The sequence below is a fragment of the Fundulus heteroclitus genome, chromosome 14, assembly GCF_011125445.2.
Source record: "Fundulus heteroclitus isolate FHET01 chromosome 14, MU-UCD_Fhet_4.1, whole genome shotgun sequence".
In the NCBI taxonomy this organism is placed as follows: Eukaryota; Metazoa; Chordata; class Actinopteri; order Cyprinodontiformes; family Fundulidae; genus Fundulus; species Fundulus heteroclitus.
Genome location: NC_046374.1, coordinates 28697409 through 28717011, shown reverse-complemented (window position 1 = coordinate 28717011; position 19603 = coordinate 28697409). Strand labels below are relative to the sequence as shown.

Below are 19603 nucleotides of genomic sequence, written 5' to 3'. Positions count from 1 at the left end.
CCCGAATTGGCTCTGTGTGGGTGACGGACTCTGTCGTGGCTGGTTTGTACTGTAATGACCGGGGTCCGAGCCCAAATTCAAACCACACACAGAACCAGATATTTAGGAGCTTTATTGCCACAAAGAAGGTTGGATGGATCAGGACCGGGCTGAAGAAGACTGGAGATGGTGGAGATTAAGCAGGCAGACGGGTATGGTGGTCCTCAGGGCCACCGCAGACGGGACGCAGGAGCACTGACAGAATGAGCCTGATGAGCTCCGGAGCTGGGTCCAAAGCGTGCTGACGAAGTGGGACAGGTGGTGCGTCGGAACAGGGACCAGGATGTGAAGGAGGACTGTGGCTGTGGTGCGTCTGTAATGTTATGAGGAAAAGGACCCAGAATTCAGCCAGACCAGCAGAGGTTTCTTAAAAAAAAGCTCTTTAATCACCAACTCAAAAAACAGGGGGAAAAATCCAAACAGACTGTTGAACAAAAAGATGACACAAAAAATAAACAAACGAGCAGGGCAGACAAGGCAGGAACAGACCGGACAGACTGGCTCAGGTTTCTGGAGGAAACGGGGTCAAAAAATCCAAAAAGCAAACCTAACACACAGAATTTGCAGGAGGAGACTCACCCATACTCAACAGGACAACCTGGCACTGATGTCTGGTCTCAGCAGTTTATATGGAGGTGGAATCAGGTGAAACCGGTGAGAGGTGATTGCAGCAGGGGTGGAGTTAGGCAGGTGTGCAGAGTAAGTAATTAGACCAGACATCAGTGCCGAGGCTCAAAACAAGAACAAATAAAAAAAAAACAAAAAAAAACTAAGAAACTTCTGAAGACATAACAGAATAAACTACAACAGTAAACACTAATCTAAACAAGAAACCAGACTAGACAGAACTCAAAGCAGCCAAATAACAAAAGACAGGAAAGAGAAGGAAAACTAACACTAACAAACCATATCAGAACTCAGAATATTACAGCGTCAGGGTGAAAGCCAGGACGTGCTGGTGGATCGAGACAAGAGGGAAGACTGGAACACAAAGTAAAGAGGTGAGTGGGAGGCAAGATCAACTAACCTGGGATGGCGTGAGGTAGCAGACTGGCTGGCGAGGAGTGCACAGGCTGGAGAGCAGAAGGGAAGCTGGACATCTGGTGATTGAGGGAGTGCAGAGTCTTGGAGATCAGACAAACCAGCAAAGACAAACTGAAAGAGGAGTGCTTTTATAGGCATGGGCTGACAGGAGTAATTAGAGCAGGGAATTAGTTGCAGGTGACGGTGATCAGTGGGGAGGAGGTGATCAGGCGAAAGACTGAGCTAGAATCATTACAGTTATGGTTACTTAACTGTTAGAATCAGAATCAGAATCAAGTTTAATCGCCAAGTAGGTTTCCACTTACAAGAAATTTGACTTGGTGTTGATGGTGCAGACAAAAATAAGAATACAATAAAATTAAATTACATTTAATAAAATCAATATATATACAGAAGCAATATACACTCAGTAAACTGTGCGTCAATGTAACGCAGAAGCTTGTAAGTCCTGAACGGGGGAGAGAGACAGTGTCCAGTGTCACAGGCGGCTCTTGGCCTTGTTCATAAGGCCGGTAGCAGATGGGAATAAACTGTTCTTGTGGCGTGAGGTTGTGATCCTGATGGACCGCAGCCTCCTGCCAGAGGGAAGTGTCTGAAATAGCCTGTGACTGGGGTGCGAGGGATCAGCCACAATCTTTCCTGCACGCGTCAGTGTCCTGGAGGCGTACAGGTCCTGGAGAGAAGGAAGATTGCAGCCAATCACCTTCTCTGCAGACCGGATGACACGCTGTAGTCTGCTCTTGTCCTTAGCGGTGGCACCAGCGTACCAGATGGTGATGGAGGAGGTGAGCATGGACTCAATGATGGAGGCGTAGAAGTGCACCATCATTGTCCTTGGCAGGTTGAATTTCTTCAGCTGCCACACGACGTACATCCTCTGCTGGGCATTTTTGGTGAGGGAGTCGATGTTCAGCTCCCACTTTAGGTCCTGGGAGATGATAGTTACCAGGAAGCGGAAAGACTCCACAGTGTCAATGGTGGAGTCACAGAGGGTGATAGGGGTAGCTGGGGCTGAGTTCTTCCTGAAGTCCACAACCATCTCCACTGTTTTTACAGCGTTATCTCCGCTGTATAAGTACGATGAGAGTGGTGTCATCCGCGAACTTCAGGAGCTTGACAGACTGGTGACTTGAGGTGAAGCTGTTGGTGTACAGGGAGAAGAGCAGAGGAGAAAGAACACAGCCCTGGGGGGAACCAGTGCTGATGAGCTGTGAGTCAGAATCATATTTTCCCAGCTTCAGGTGCTGCTTCCAGTCAGACAGGAAGTCTGTGATCCACCTGCAGGTTATACAGTTAAACAACCCTTGAATATTTTATTTTATAGCTTTGCAAATGGAACCAATGTATTTCATGCTTTTGGTATTTTTAAGTTTACCCAAAGATATTTCCTCAGTTTATTTACCTGAGAATATATTTCATCATCTTGTAAAAACCTGCAAATTAAATATTTTTTTGCAGCAATGTTTCACTTATCCGACAGCTGTTACACAGGATGATGAAGTGTCTTAGACAATATGACAAGAGTCCATTGTCTCCCTTTCTTTATTGATATTTCATTAGCGCTTTGAAGCAGGTATAAAATGTATTACTGATACATTAACTGTCTAAATGTGCCTTTATTCGAAATCTGCAATGTAAATCAGTCAACCTATTTTACAACTTACTAAGATGTGCAGGAGTGAAAAATGTTAATGAACAAGCCTTTATAAGGAAATGTATTAAAGTAATCAAAAAAGCTACACAATGTTCCTACTTTTGAAGAAGATTGCTCCATGAAATCCAAAAAAAATGTTATTAAAAAATAAAGGCGTTGTCAGAGGGGAGTGCCTGTTATCTGTTTGTGATGCTGCAGAGGATGCTGCAGAGCAGTGGCGCCTGAGGGGCTGTATTGGAGGCGACTCCTTTTATATTCCTGATGCTACTTTCACTTTTGGTTTAGCCTTCTAATAGTTTCCAGGAAATCCAAGCTGCTTACAGTAAATTAACATCGCCACTTGATGGTGAGTGGTTTCACTGTGTTGGAATTTCAACAGTTTTTCAGAGAAACATAATTTAATGTATAAAACCTGAGGGTAAGAATTATAAAGGGCTTTACCATTACATCTAAAAAACATTTTGTAAATAATTAAAAACATCCAAAAAATAGAAAATTGGATATTTTGCTTAGAAAAACTAAAATAAGTCTTTTCAAAAGTTTATCTTTGTGTGAAAGTAAAAACAGCAAAGATTAATAAAGGTAAGGAAAATTTTGGAACTACAAACTAACACATGCCAAGCATGTGTTAGTTTATAGTTTAACACATTTGACTATAAGCCAGTTTATAAGTGTTTATACCTTAGCTAGCTTTTCACTCAAGCTCTGAACTCTGGATGATCATCCCTAACAGTTGTTTCTTATTGCATAAATAATGTCATCTGAACTGAAACATTGATAAGATCTGTTTCTGTGATTAAGACTTTGATCAATATTAAATTTAACAGATAAGTTAGCATAAAGCACCACACTAGAAATGCCATTTTATGCATGCTAAATGTATTTAAAATGTTTTACATGAACCTACAAATAAAGGCTGATGTGAAAAGATTCACATCAGTCCTTCATTGAGCTTGCAAGGACGACTAACACTAGATGGTCACACACTATTCAGCAGAACGTAAACGTAATGTGCATTTCCAGTATTTTGATTGGACTAGCTGAACTTAGGTCATAGTATTTGTGCAGTCTACTGGGTGTGTTGGGCTCACTGCGATTTGTTGTTCTGGCCCCAATTTCTGGGCACCTCAAGTTGATTTAGCCTACTGAGCTTGTAAGTATTCTGTCAGACCTGATATATATATATATATATATATATATATATATATATATATATATATATATATATATATATATATTTATTTATTTATTTATATGTATATATATATATATATATATATATATATATATATATATATATATATATATATATATATATATTATTTTTTTATTTTTATTTTTTTTCATAAAATGTTTTGAACAGGACAGTGTTTTTACAGTATTACTCTTTTCACTGATCATTGCAAACATAAACATATTGCAAACGTAGACATAGCTACACAGCAACATCTAGAGGGGCCAGGCCCTGACTGTCCCCAAATGCAGCAACGCCACAGCACAAATCATCAGCATCAGTATAATTTTCACACAAAAAAGCAACCACTTTTAAACTATGGAAGCTGACTTAACACAACAGTCAGCAACTTTAAGGGAAGTCAATAACTCCTCCTTTCTATTTTCAGTAGAAACTTTACATTTTCAGCATTTACTTTTTTTTTTCCCAGTGTCCTGTCTAGCAATGTGGCAATAAGAATTGATGTCTTACTGCCAAATAGAGCTCAACAGATTTTGCTTTCGCAAGTGGAGCAATCAGCTTTCGCCATAGTGCTCCGCTTGATTTATGCATGTAAATAGCTTTATTGTGATTCCTGCAGGGAGAGTTTCAAATTATATGGACACTACAATGGGAAAGTAGGAGAGTAAAGGAAGATCAAGAAGAGAAAAAAAGAAAGAGAAGAGGTGAAAGAAAGAAGAAATAAAAGGGAGAGAATGATAAAACGTCCTCCGTCTGCTCCATCACCTGAAAAGAGAGATGCAAAATGAACAGCACAACCAAAAGATATAAAGCAACAGATACAATCGAGTAACACTTTGATGCCATTGCTAAATCATATGTATTATTATTTAGTGATACTTGAAAAAAGAAAGTGAAAGAAAATAAATAAATAAATAAATTACGGGCTTTCTGTATATAAGTGAACACTTAATACCTGGAACCCTGCACCTGAGGGGGTTTGTGAGAGTGCACTAGTTTAGGTGAGATTTATCCAGAAGGAAACAGCTCGATAGTGGTTGTGGAGAACCAAAGGCCCGCCTTCCCCAAGCACAGAGGCATAACCCCGGGCTCTCAAAGGGGCCCCCAAAGCAGGGCGCCCAAGAGGGGCCACCACAGGAAATCTGCAACCCCCTCCCCAAGAAAAGAGGAGAGACGACCCTGAGGAAATCCCCCAGCCACCGCAATGCCGACGCCCCCAGGAGCCGCGGGGACGAGCCCAGCCAGCCGCGCTGAAGTGGTCCTGGCCATGGGCCCTGGGGGCCAGAGGCCCCACGGGCGCCCCGCCCCCGCGGTGGGGGCCCCGGCCGACCTCCGGGGGGCTAGGCCACGCGAAGCCGCCACCGGGAATGGGCTGGCACCCATCCGGGAACCCGCCAATGTGCCAGAGGGCCAAGGCGCCCGCCAGTGCAGCGGAGGAGGGCAGGACGTGGGGGGAGACTTGAGATCTTCTTGGGTTGGGAGAGGGAGCGGACCGGACCCGTACCTGGAAGAAAAAAAAAAAAAAACTCATTCACACCATCCCTCCCTAGTGCCCCACTCACCACAGACAGACTTACAAAAAAAAAAGGACGCTGTACACACATTCTTATGTAACACTCACATCCAAAAATCCTAAGTGGGGTGGGGGGGGGGTCACCACAATTCAACTTAACGACTGCCATTTTCAGCATTTCTAAGAGGGGTCTCAACTCAGGTTCACAGGCAGTGTCTCTCAACGTCTCTCTCAGTGCCATCTGTCTGTGAAGCAAGGGCTCCGGCAGACAGAATAACATGAAGAATGAGATAACAAGATATTTTGCTTGGCACATGCCCCTTTGTGCAGATAAGCGGGGTATAGATGGAGGGAGGCCTGTATATGCTGGCCAGAGACAATGACTCCAACTAAGATATTGAGGAAACGCTTTAGGACATCTCTGACAATAAATACCCTTGAGCAGTCGTGCCAGAACCTGGGTCTTAAATTCCTGGATCAATGTGCGCTTCTGTGCTTTTTTGTCTGTTTTGTGTCTCTGCTCTGTCTTCTCTAAACCCAAGTCCATCGAGGAAGATAACCAGTTACACTGAGCCTGGTTCTGGTTCTGATCAGAATCAGAATCATAAATACTTTAATGATCCCAGAGGGAAATTACTGTTTCAGTACAACTGCCATCACATACATCAGAAACATTTCAGGGGGAGACGATTTACTAAGACCATGCTGCCAAGAAAACAGCTTACACTGTGCCCACAGGGATGGAGGTTTTCCTCCGTGTTAAAGGGGAGTTATTTTTTACACCGTCGCTTCATGTATGTTCAGTATGAGGGATTGCTGCAAAGTTATGTACAATGCAGATGACTGTCACTGTGGCTCTATGCTCTTTCAGGAGGACTGAATGCTGCTTGTCAAGACTTGATACAACCTACTGGGTTTCCTTAGAGAGGAAATGTTTTGATGAATCTTTATAATCTGATCCAATCTGTATATTCTGTATACATAAATTTGACTTTAGAAGGGGCCTGGAGATGACATGTTTCATCAACTGGCACAATATAAATAAAATATTAAGTGAATATAAGGAAACATAACAAAAACATAACAATAAAAATTTAGAGGGTTATTGTAGACTTACATTCCTTTCTTAAATTCAATCAGTTTTCTCAATTTATCCCCTGTAAATAAATTGCAAACCATTTAATGGGAAGGAGGAAAAGGGGAAAAATTGTCCAAGATCCACATGATGGAAGCTGTTCAACGCAAGAATAAAATTAACAGTCCCCCTTCAAGTCTCTAGATACAAATACCAAGATGTTTCATAACTAACACACAGGCAGTACAGTGTAGCTCGCCATCTTGACTTGTTTCACTCCATGCAAAAAAACAAAAAACTATATATTCTTATGAAAACTAGTTGCCATATGTGAACATTTACAAATTTACAAAGTTTGTTCATTTTAATAATAAATCTTCTTTAAACTCTAGGGTCACTTGTGGAGTACCACAGGGTTCAGTCCTTGTGCCGATTCTTATACGTAAATCCTGATGAATCCAATCAATTACTCCGACTACAGGCATGTCTTCATGTTGTGCTATTACACACTGTTTTAAGTTATTTAATGTTTAATAGAAAAAGATCTGTCTGTTAGGTATTGTCCAGTAAATATCAGCCCATTGAAAGGATTTATTCTGCACACATATACAGTTCCTTGCGAAAGTATTCGGCCCCCTTAAACTGTTCAGGCTTCAAACATAAAGATGTAAAACTGTAATTTTTTGTTAAGAATCAATAACAAGTGGGACACAATCAGGAAGTGGAACAAAATTTATTGGATATTTCAAACTTTTTTAACAAATAGAAAAACTGAAAAATTAAACCTGCAAGATTATTCAGCCCCCTTGAGTTAATACTTTTGTTATGCCACTTCAGGACGTGACAGCTTGCATTAGTTCGGGACATGACAGACTGCATTTCCCATGATGCAAAGTTGTCAAAATGGCCAATCCAACTGCTTTTTCCTACTTGCTTTTTTTTCTGCTTTATTTCCTGTATTTGAATCATGTAAAGCACTTTGCGATGTCTGTGTACTGAATTGTGCTATATAAATAAATTTGCCTTGCCTTGCCTTGATTTTTGGCTCTAACTCTGTTTCCTGTCTTCTTCAGTTCGTTGTGCTCTGGAATTACTCACCCGTGTTGTCTCTGTGCGCTGAAGACCGGTTCCTGAATCCCTGCGGCTCAGATTTTGCTCTGGCGTTCCCCTCAAGCCCACTGGGTGTTACCAAGCCAGACACCAAGACCCCCCCCCCCCCCCCCTTCCTGGATTCACCCTGGTTCTTCCAGCTGCTCCTCTTGTCTGCCTCCGCTGTGGTGTTGCTCGGGCTCCCCGCCAGCGTTCCATCTGCCAGCTCACCCATCACTCAGCCATCTCCCTCCATCAGAGAGTATACGGTCTCAGAAATCCTTCTTCCACTCATCCTCCCCGGATAGGTCCTCCTTACCAAGCGGTAAGCAGAGCAGTATCTCGTAGATTCCCCTGGTTCGATTTACGTTTAACTATCATCCTCTTTCTTTCCGCAGTACCCTTTTGCGCTGACGTTCCGACCTCACCAGCTGCACATATTGTGTGCACTAGATCCGTGTTTAGCCTAAATAAACATCTATTAACTGTCTCTGTTCTCCAACTGTGTCTGCATGTGGGCCAAACACCTTAAAACCGTGACAGTTACTTGATTGCATCTTTAATACTTAATCGGCTGGTTGTGCTGTTCTTTTTACATTTCTCTTTGCAGGTGAAGAAGCAGACTGAGGATATTGTATTATTCTCTCCCTTTCTCTCCTCTTTCTTTCATCTTTTGTCCTTTTTTCTCTTCTACCTTCTTGTTTTAGTGTCCATATAACATGAAATATTCCCTGCATAAATTCTAACAATGCCACTTGCTTGTATAAATCAAGCGAAACACTATGGCGAACGCGTAACAGCTTCACTTGTGAAAGTAAAATCTGTTGGCTCTTTTTGACAATAGGACAACAATTCTTATTGCCAGACAGAACTTTTTTTTTTTTAATTTTCACCCCTCTCTGAGACCACCTGTCTTCTCTGTCAAAAATTTGAACATTTTGGTCCTCAAAAGAGTGTCCTTTTTCCTTGAGGTGCAGGCTAAATCTTGTCCTGAGGAGGTAGCTCTCATGTGTTGGGCCATGCGTCTGTGAGGAGGTTGTTTGGTTTCTCCAATATACTTATACATACAATATATAATTGAGTGCAGTATGGAATGTTCTGATATTTACAATTGAGGAAAAGCAACACAAAACCTGCTGTTCCTGGGGAAGGTTGTTGACGCTTATTACTGGAGAAGATTTTGGGAATATCATGAAAAAGGAAAGACCACAAAATAAATCCATGGTTCCAGGAAAATGTTCATGCAGATCCAGCAGACCTGTTTTCAGGGGGGGGGGGTATCCCTGCTCTTAAAACACAGGAGAAAAGGAAAGACTAGTTCTTGGCATGGTAAAAAATAGGGAAAAACAAAGGCCACACAGAAAGAACATTAAAAGGACGACATGGACCTCACTGAGATGAGGGTTCTACAAGATGACACTGTTTCTTGAAGGTCCCTGCAATCAAAACAAAGGAGGCCAAGTTACTATTTCTCACTGTTTCCATATTTCATAATAATGAATTATTATTTTGAATTTATTGTCATTGCCACATGATTTACTATGAAATAGATCCTCTACATTTAACCTGTACTTCAGGAAGCAGTGGGATGCATCGCGATGCAGTGACTGGGGACTCTGCTCCGCCTCTCTGCCTGCTCGGACGCTTTTTTCTCTGCTCCCTGCTTGCTTGCATTTTCCTGCGTTTTACTTTTTATCTCCTTTTTATCTCTTTGCCAAAACCACGGAAAGTTGGATTTAGTTATTTTTATTTATTTTCTTTTTATTTATTTTTGATTTTGATTTTGCAAAGATGCCTACCTTCACCACAGTGGACCTTGACACGCTTCTACAGAAAATCGCTGTTATAGAACAGAAGATATGCCGACTCGAACTGAATTATGATGTAAACGGCGCGTATGGAAATGAAACAACCCTGCCTGCGACTCCAAACGGGGACCACCAGCCCAGCAACTCTCTGAACAAACAGATCCCTGAGGAAAATGAGAATCCCTGGATCACTCAGGGTGCAAGACCAAAGGATCAACGAACCCCACGCCTAGACAAAGAAAACTGGCCGAGACTACAGAGAGATGTCCCAGGACAAGTGAAACAACAGCGGGCTGTTCCCACAACAAATGATAGGAGTAAACCTGCTGGAAATGCTGGAATTCCTTTACGAAACAGATTCGCTCCGCTCCAAAATGTGACCCAGGAGAATCATGACAACACTCAGAGGTACGTCAACGACTTTCGCTCTAATACATCAGAGAAAAGACATGCCACGGGGCCAAGGACCCTGATTTTATGCAGTGGGTCTGTATGTGGGATTAAACATTTCTGTAACAAGAAAAACACAGAGGTGTTAATTTATAACGATTCGAACTATGGCCTGGTGTCTGATTTATTAGACATCCTTCCAAGGATCTTGAAAGAGCGCCCGACCTTGGAAAAACTCATAATACAAGCTGAAGCCCTGGGCGACGTCACCTGGATAAGAAAATCAGAAGTATTGAAAGAGGATTACATTCGTCTGTTGAACTTAGTTCATGGCAAAAATGTCAAGGTGCTTCTGAGCGGCCCTTTCCCGCCCGTGGCTTGTGGAGACGAGATTTTTTCCAGAATTCTGATGCTAAACAAATGGCTGGAAAAAACATGCAAAGAAACAACTGTAACCTTCATAGACAACTTTAACATCTTCTGGGAAAGAAGACATCTGTTTAGCAGCAATGGCTTCTTTCTAAATAGGTCAGGTGCAAAACGACTGATTTCAAACATCTTCTATTCTGTGAACCATACGCCATCAGCTTTGTCCCAAAACAAAGAACATCCAGTGCCTAAACAAAAGATAAGCCCAGTGCAGCCCGAACAAACCAAGATAAAGATGGCCAGAAAGATGACACAGAAAGAGGCTACATCAGAATTACAGGAGGATTCATCCCAGATCTCAGCAGGACAAAGAGAGGACCAAGAATCGCCATCGTCACAAACACCTATCCAGACTACACCCGCCTCGCCTTCCTCTCCACAAAGCCCAGAGGTTCCTTTTCTGGATTTTTCTCACACCATGAACAAAGTCCTTAAGATTGGTCTACGGCTGACATCCTCTCCACATATTAATTCTGAAAACCACAGTTCTGTGACTAAATCAGCATCTTCCAAAGGACGCAGAGGTCCAGATCCTCCTCCTCCTCTACATATCACAGAACATGCCTGTCCTGAAGACCTTCGGATAACGTCCTTGTGATATTCAGCGGGCCCTGGCTGTACGTTTATCAGTCAAGACCGCTACCAGCATAAGCCTGGGCCCCCTGACGGAGAACATGGAATATCTGTTATGATACGTGGCAGAAATAAGAAAAGCAAAAGGAAAACAGACAGGAATAATCAGTCGTACTTAAAAGTCATAAATTGTCAGATGCAACCTGCCACAAAGACACCATCAACCACCAATTCATATAAACTGGGTTTATTAAACATTAGATCTCTGTCAGGAAAATCCCTTTTAATTAATGACTTCATTATTGACAATAATCTTGATGTTATGTTTTTAACAGAAACATGGTTACATGAATCTAATGAAGCAGCCATTCTGCTGGAGTCGACTCCTCCAAACTACAATTTTCTTTGTGAGAGCAGACAGCAAAGGAAAGGTGGAGGAGTAGCAACATTGTTTAATGATTCACTAAAGTGTAAAAAGGTGTTTTTGGGAAAATTTGACTCTTTTGAACATTTGGCTCTCCAGGTAAAGAGCCCGGTACGAACTATGTTTCTGAATGTTTACAGGCCTCCTAAGTCCACATCAAACTTTTTTAATGATTTCAGTGACCTGCTGTCTGTGATATGTGTTGATTATGACTTTTTAATTATTGTTGGAGACTTGAACTTTCACGTTGACAACCCTGAAGACAGAAGTGCAAAAGAACTGTGCGACACACTTAGAAACTTTGGTTTAACACAGCATGTTAAACAGCCAACACACAAACAGGGGCATATTTTAGACTTAATCATCACTAAAGGTCTAAACATTTCACAGGTCAATGTAACTGATGTTGCCTTATCCGATCACTTCTCCGTTACCTTTGAAAGCATCATTTCCAGTGACTCGTTTAGCCGAAGGGACATCGTAAGAAAACGCACCTTTAAGGACAATGCCACAGAAAATTTTATTCAAGCTTACTTTGCTACTTCAACCTTGGGCTGCAACTCAGTAGATGAGCTAGTAGATAACTTTCAGTCTAAAGTCTCAGACATCATTGACTGCATTGCTCCAGTTAAAGTGAAGGTTTTTTCCGGGAAGAAAAAATCTCCTTGGAGAAATGCTCCAGCAGTTAGAAGTGAAAAAAGGGAATGTCGAAAAGCTGAACGCAGGTGGAGAAAGAACAGACTCCAGGTTCACTATGACATCTATAAAGAGAGACTTTACAGATATAACTTACAACTGAAAAATGCAAGAGAATCTTTCTTCTCTGAGATCATTAAGAAAAACATTAATAACGCTCGTGTCTTATTTTCCACAGTCGACAGGTTAACAAATCCTCCTGTGTCAGTGGCTTCTGAACTCCACTCCACCAGGGCCTGCAATGAATTTGCTAACTTCTTTACTGAGAAAATCCTAAAAATTAGAGGATCAGTTTGTACATCCACACCAACTCTTGAACCACAGCCGTACTCAGCTGGAACTTATCCTGACAAAATGTCCCAATTCAGCCAAATAAACCACAAAAGCTTAGAGCAGATCATTCAGCAGCTAAGTTCCTCTTTATGCTGTCTTGATATTCTACCCACAGCTTTCTTTAAAAAAGTTTTACCTGTCATAGCGTCTGATTTGACTCAGATAATAAACACGTCCCTCCTGTCAGGTGTTTTCCCCAGTCCCTAAAAACAGCAATTATCAAACCACTGCTGAAAAAGAATAATTTAGACAAACTTCTACTCCAGAACTACAGGCCCATCTCAAACCTCCCCTTTATCAGTAAGATTATTGAAAAAGCTGTATTTCAACAATTAAACACCTTCTTAACAACGACCAGCCGCTTTGACGTTTTCCAGTCAGGTTTCCGTTCTCACCACAGTACAGAGACCGCCCTTATCAAGGTGTTTAATGACATCCATATAAATACAGACTGTGGAAGAACCACCGTGCTGGTTCTATTGGACCTCAGTGCAGCATTTGATACTGTTGATCACTCCATCCTGTTAGAACGCCTGGAAAACTGGGTCGGCCTCTCTGGTACAGCTCTCCACTGGTTTAAATCCTACTTAAAGGACAGGGAATTTTTTGTATCAGTAGGTAACTTTACGTGGATGTGCCAAAATTTTCTTCAATTGAATAAAAACAAAACTGAAGTAATAATATTTGGACCAATAGAGGAAAGATCAAAAGTTAACACACAGCTTCAGTCGCTTCAGCTAAAAACCACTAATCAGGCCCGAAATCTGGGAGTAGTGATGGACTCAGACCTGAACCTTCAAAAGCATCTAAAGACAGTTACAAGGCCGGCTTTCTATCACCTGAAGAACATTTCTAGGATTAAAGGACTGATGTCTCAGCAGGATCTAGAAAAACTAATCCATGCGTTTATATTTAGTAGAATTGACTACTGCAACAGTGTCTTCACAGGTCTGCCTAAAAAGTGGATCAGACAGCTGCAGCTGATCCAGAATGCTGCTGCCCGCGTCCTCACTAAGACTAAGAAAGTAGAGCACATAACCCCAGTTCTAAAGTCCTTCCACTGGCTCCCTGTTTCTCAGAGAATAGACTTTAAAATACTTCTGTTAGTCTATAAATCCTTAAATGGCTTAGCTCCTAAATACATCACAGACTTGTTACCAGTGTATCAACCATCCAGACCACTAAGGTCTTCTGGCTCCAGCCTACTCTGCATACCTAGAACCAGAACTAAACAAGGAGAAGCAGCATTTAGTTCCTATGCTCCAATTATCTGGAACAAACTTCCAGAAAACTGTAAAGATGTGGAAAACCTTAGTTCCTTTAAATCAAGATTAAAAACACATTTGTTTAAAATTGCCTTCAACTGTCCTAGTTAACTGAATCACCACTTTTTTGTTCTATTTTCTATCTATGTTTTATTCCTACTTGCTTTTATTCTGTTTTATTTTGCTATATTTTAATCATGTAAAGCACTTTGCATTGTCTTTGTACTGAATTGTGCTATATAAATAAATTTGCCTTGCCTTGCCTTGCCTTCTGGAGCAAAGTGTCTCGCAGTCTGTGGGATTTGAACCTAGAACCTTGCAGCCCTGCTCTCTAAGCACTTGGCCACCATTCCCCATTTCAGCATTGCTTCTTTTAAATAAACAGAAATAGAGGTAAACATATATGGATTTTTTTTTTTTTTTTTTTTTTACATCTGAGAGAAGTGAAATTGCTGAAGCCTTGTAAGGACCAAACGATGCCTTTCCTAGTGAATCGATCATGTCTTCTCTCAGGCGATGATGAATTTACTCAGCCCTTCAATCTGGTTGTGATGCTGCAGAGGATGCTGCAGAGCAGTGGCGCCTGAGGGGCTGTATTGGAGGCGACTCCTTTTATATTCTTGATGCTACTTTCACTTTTGGTTTAGCCTTCTAATAGTTTCCAGGAAATCCAAGCTGCTTACAGTAAATTAACATCGCCGTGTTGGAATTTCAACAGTTTTTCAGAGAAACATAATTTAATGTATAAAACCTGAGGGCAAGAGTTATAAAGGGCTTTACCATTACATCTAAAAAACATTTTGTAAATAATTAAAAACATCCAAAAAATAGAAAATTGGATATTTTGCTTAGAAAAACTAAAATTTCAATCTGAAAAACTCACACAGAAAGAAAAGGCAATAAGAATTTTATTGATAGAATATTTTAAGAATTTGGCGCTCAGACCTCGGCAGGGAAAATTCACTCTGAATTATACTTCAATATGCATAAGCAGGCGTATGAGAATAGGGATGTTTCCCCCCAGGTCTGAAACTGGTGGTGGAGTGGAGTTTGTTCAGTCCATATGATGATCTGTTTGAGCTAGATGACCAACTTGGATAAACACAGGTTTGCATGAACTGTCCATGATGAGCAAGCATGAAGCGACTGTGGAGAGGAAAAACTCCCCTTTGGGAAGAAACCTCTGGCAGAACTAGGCTCAACATGGCGGTCTTCTGCTGGACCATTTTAAGGAGTGACTGGGAAATCCATAAGAGTCCAGGAGGAATTACACTCTGATAGGGACGAGGTTGAAGGAGGACCGTAGGAAAGCCATGCGGAGCTTGCTACGATGGTGAAGAAGGGGATGGAGGTGGGTTGAATCCGGTCATCAGAGTCCAAACCGGACATGCGCAGTCACCGCTTGCTCGCTGAGCAGAAGGCCGAGACGAGGATGTGGAGTTCTTTTAAGATGAACCCAGGACGCTGATTGGCGTCGAGGAGGAGCAGTTCAAAGCTGATTGGCTACGTCAGAGGCGGATGAGTCTGATTGATGCAGGTAGGCAATAGAGTTTCTTCAGTTTGAATTTTCGCTTAAGCTCCATAAGTCTTTTCAAAAGTCCCCGCCGTCAGGACTGGGATGGAGAGCTGTGTGAGAACGGCTCGTTTTACATCGGGACCAGGGACCTCATCTTAAAAGAAAATACAACGCAGGTAATTCAACAGTATCACTAACGTCCTGGCGGTGTTGTTTTGTGTGTAGACATTCTGATGTTCATGTTGCCATCTCTTTAGGGCAGAAAAGTGGCCTACTTTGAGATGGAGCCAGAGCACAGCGTGGACATAGATGTGGATATTGACTGGCCGGTGGCCGAGGAGAGAGTTCTCAGGTTAGACTGCCATTAAAAGCATCAAATCAACCGTCATAAAGTTCTCCTGTTATTGCAAGGAGGTGAAAAATGATCTATCAGAAGATAGAAAAAACATGAATGTCTGCAAAGTTTTTATTTCCGTTTGATTTATTCTGTGCTTCTTCAAACAGGTTTGGCTACTTTGGTCGGGGAGTGTCCGTAATGTTCTGCAGGGTTTCCAGATGTTTGACCGATGGAAAGGTGTTTCTGTCCCCATCTGGAGAAGACATGGTGTCTTTTCACACTAGAGACACTACAGGCCTCAGGATGCTGCAGAACGATGGCGTTGAGGTTGGATTATTTTCAGACGCTCAAACACGGTTAGGTGAACATTTAGCATTTGTTGTGTAAAAGCGTTCTGACTCTGTTCTTTAGGTGGTGCTGCTGACCTCCAGTGAAGACCCGGTGACCCAGTCAATGGCTGACAAACTGAAGAAAATGATTGGCTGTGAGGTCATGGATGTGGGGGAGGAGCCACTGAAGGATGTGCAGTCAGTCGTGGAGAAGAAGAGACTTGACTGGAAGGATGTGGCCTACATGGGTGAAGAAACGCATTCTTTCAGTTGTTTGTGACGATGATTATGATCATTTTAAATTGAGCGTATGTAGAGACACATGATTTCAACCTGGGGTGCAGTACCTTGCAATGGTACAAACAGAGTAGAGTAGAAGACAAGACAGGGTTAGGCTATACGATAATATCCTGAGCTTTGAACACCCTGCAGCAGTGTTCAAGCCATCATCTGCAAACAGAAAAAGAAAGAATCTGTTGCTGGAATTGACAGGTTGGAGAAGAAGAACATTAGTGATTCAGCCAAGAGGTCTTTTCATCTCTGGAGGAGCTGCAGAGATTCACTGCCCAGATGGAAGACTATATTTACATCAGGGCTACATAACTGCCATCCATCCATCCATGCATTCCATGCATTCCATGCATCCATCCATCCATCCATCCCAACTGACTCCTTTCCATGTGGAGAAGCAGCAGCTTTACTCAGAGCTCCCCTGGATAACACAGCTCCTCACATTTTCTCTAAGGCTGAGCACGGCCCCCTTCGGAGGAAGCTCGTATCGGCTAGTGTTCAGACAGTAAAATAGATTATTGATTTGCAGAGAGTGAATGCCTGACACCTAATATATAGTAACCCATAATTACAGTAATTGCGTCCAATCGGTCTTTTGCAACTGAAAGATTATTGTGATGCAATATAGATGTATGCTAATTTACAAGACAACATTAATGCAGTCCATTTATGCAAGACTGGGAATATGTTGAAATACTAAAGTACAGGTGAGAGAATTACCTCTTGCAGTGTGCCACAAACAATGCAGGAATACAGGAAACTAAATGCTGGACGATTTGAGAGAAAAATGGTTAGAGACTGTGAAAGACTTCAGAATCAGATTCAGAATCAGAAATACTTTAATAATCCCAGAGGGATACTTTAGCCTGGGGGTAAAGTTTTAGCTTCCAGCTGGAAAATGACCCTGAACATACAGGCAGAGCTACAATGAAATTGTTTAGATCAAACCATAATTATTTGTTAGAATGGCCTAGTTAAAGCCCAGTTTTTGTCACAAGAACTATAAGGTACTTTAATTAACAAAAAAATCTCTGTTTTTTTATGAAGTACTTGTACTCTATAGAGACTGTAAACACTGAAAACATCTAACTGGACATTTTTTTTCATGAGCGTAAAGCATTTTAAATAATTTTTCCCCATTTCTGCTCTCAGGTAATGACCTAGCAGATGCCACCTGTCTGAACTTGGCGGGTCTGAGCGCAGTACCTGCAGACGCTCCGAAGGACGCAGCTGATTCTGCCAAGTACACCTGCCGCCAAGCGGGAGGGATGGGAGCTGTGAGGGAGTTTGCTGAACACGTACTCCTGCAGAAAGAAAAGGCCAAAACCCAGATGAAGCAGGACAGGATCGACCGTAATAACTTCTAAAGCGTGGAAGGAGATATTTAGAAACATGATGTCAGACAATACTGGAAAAACTGCAATATAGCAGAGGAGTGTAAAAGAAAGTTGTCTGCTGTAAAAATGATAAATCTCCATGGTTGTTCTCCACGTTGACTATATGGGCATTTGGCAGGAGGGCATCAGAAAGGATGGAGCCCAAGCACAAGATAAAATATACTTATACCTCAGTCCTGCCTTAATTCAGGTTTCTATGGATTCTTTAGACGTACACTTGGTTTATGGGGTCGGCATTCCTGCCTTCTGCTGAGAATAGGGAGACTATTTTGAGTGCTTTGTGTTGAGGTGGATTTGATTGGGAGTGGCAGAAGAAAAGGTTCTCAGGGTTCAATTAATGCAAGAAACAGCCACTGGCAAGCAAACACTATATTTACCAGACTCTTTAATAGATTTATCTGGCCATAAAACCAATTATCCTTTCAATAACTGTTAGTTAAAGAAGATTAAATAACTTTCAACATCAGGAATTTAAGTAAAAAATTTAGAACTTATATTAAAAATCTAACTTCTAAGGGAAATTGAGTTTCATTAAAAGAGACAACATTGGAACATTTAAATATCTTTTTACATAGTTTCCCTGATATATGTTGTGAAAAGGGTTTCAGGTGTGTGTGGACCAATGCAAAACATTCATTAAATTTAATTTATTGATTCACAAGGTTTGGTAAAGGAACAGATTTAAATTGAAGGTGTTTCTATTTCTCTAGTTTTGTGTTTATTTTCCATTTGCTTTAAATGTTTTGTATCAGAAGGACTAATTGACAGGTTCCAGTCATTGAACTATTCAGATCTTTCATTTCATTATGTCCGATACTAAATGTCCACTTAAAGTCTTGGTCATCCTTTTTAGTATTGATGACATTATTGCCAGAGTGGTTTTACTTTTAGAGTGTATTTTGTTGCATGTGAACTCATGGGTCAAATGACAAAACAAAAGTTGTTGAGAACCCCTTAAAATGGGTTAAGAAAATCTAAGTTTAAATCTTCAAAGCCTGTGAAAATTATGCTTGCTGTTTGTTTTGTTTTTTTTGTTACAAGTAAATGGTCTTTTATGGGGTAAGGTACGAAAATGTCAGTGAAAAACAATGTTCAGTTGTAATGTTTCAGTAATTTTGTGGCCGTGCTTTGGTGGCAGTGGTTAACGCGCATGACCCATGTACGGAGGCCTTAGTCCTCAACGCGGCCGACCCGGTGTGACTCTGACCTGTGGTCCTTTTCCACATGTAGGAAAATCAAGCCACTAGTGCCGTCAAAGCCTCAAAAAAAGAAGTAATGTTATACCCGTAGAACTGAACCTGAACAATTTTTTTACAATAATAAAATACCTACGGCAGCTCACCCCTTTATAAGCATCCAGTGACATATATGTTATTTTGAACACACACACACACACACACACACACATATATATATATATATATATATATATATCCATCCATCCATCCATTTTCTGATCTGCTTAATCCCTCATGGGGTCGTGGGGGTTGCTGGTGCCTATCTCCAGTGTTCACCGGGCGAGAGGTACACCCTGGACAGTATATATATATATATATATATATATATATATATATATATATATATATATATATATATATATATATATATATATATATATATATATATATATTAGGGCTGGGCAACGATTAAAATCTTTAAACGCGATTAATCGCATAATTTGCCCGATTAATCATGATTAATCGCATTGTATGCGCAAACTCCAAGAATGAATTCAAAAGTAGTGTAAAGAGCACTTTTATTTTAATGTTCTGCTGCCATATGAACAAAAGTGTTGTAACATTTGTAGCACTTATCTTATTTTGTACTGGATATTTTGAACCCATCTATTGAATTTAGTGCACTAGTTGATCTTTTCTTCATAAGAGAACAGCAAGCACTGCAGCCAAAATATGGCCTTTTTTTACCTGCTGTATATTAGCCAGTCCCTAAGCTTGATGTATCATGAAACTGTTGACCTTTTGGGTTTTGTGGTTTTTATTTTATTATTACAATTAAATAATAATAATAATAATAATAATAATAATAATAATAATAATAATAACAATAATGTTATGTTCAGTGTTTTTTTGCTAATCCACCTCTTATATATTTCAATCCTTATGTAATTTTGTCTGTGTAGTGTGCACCTGCCTGTTGCTTTAATCCTATAAATTTCCCCGTCGTGGGATAAAAAAAGGATTAGCTA

General features: G+C 41.0%; 1 protein-coding gene across 1 annotated transcript; it reads left to right on the top strand.

Moving 5' to 3' along the window:
- Positions 1–165: 165 nt before the first annotated feature.
- On the top strand, positions 166–17990 carry LOC118565944 (N-acylneuraminate cytidylyltransferase-like). The gene is made up of 6 exons (XM_036147049.1): positions 166–191; positions 15126–15219; positions 15301–15395; positions 15548–15707; positions 15792–15957; positions 17153–17990. Exons 1-6 carry the CDS (start codon positions 166–168, stop codon positions 17365–17367), a joined length of 756 nt encoding a protein of 251 aa, XP_036002942.1. The 3' UTR covers positions 17368–17990.
- Positions 17991–19603: the final 1613 nt, after the last annotated feature.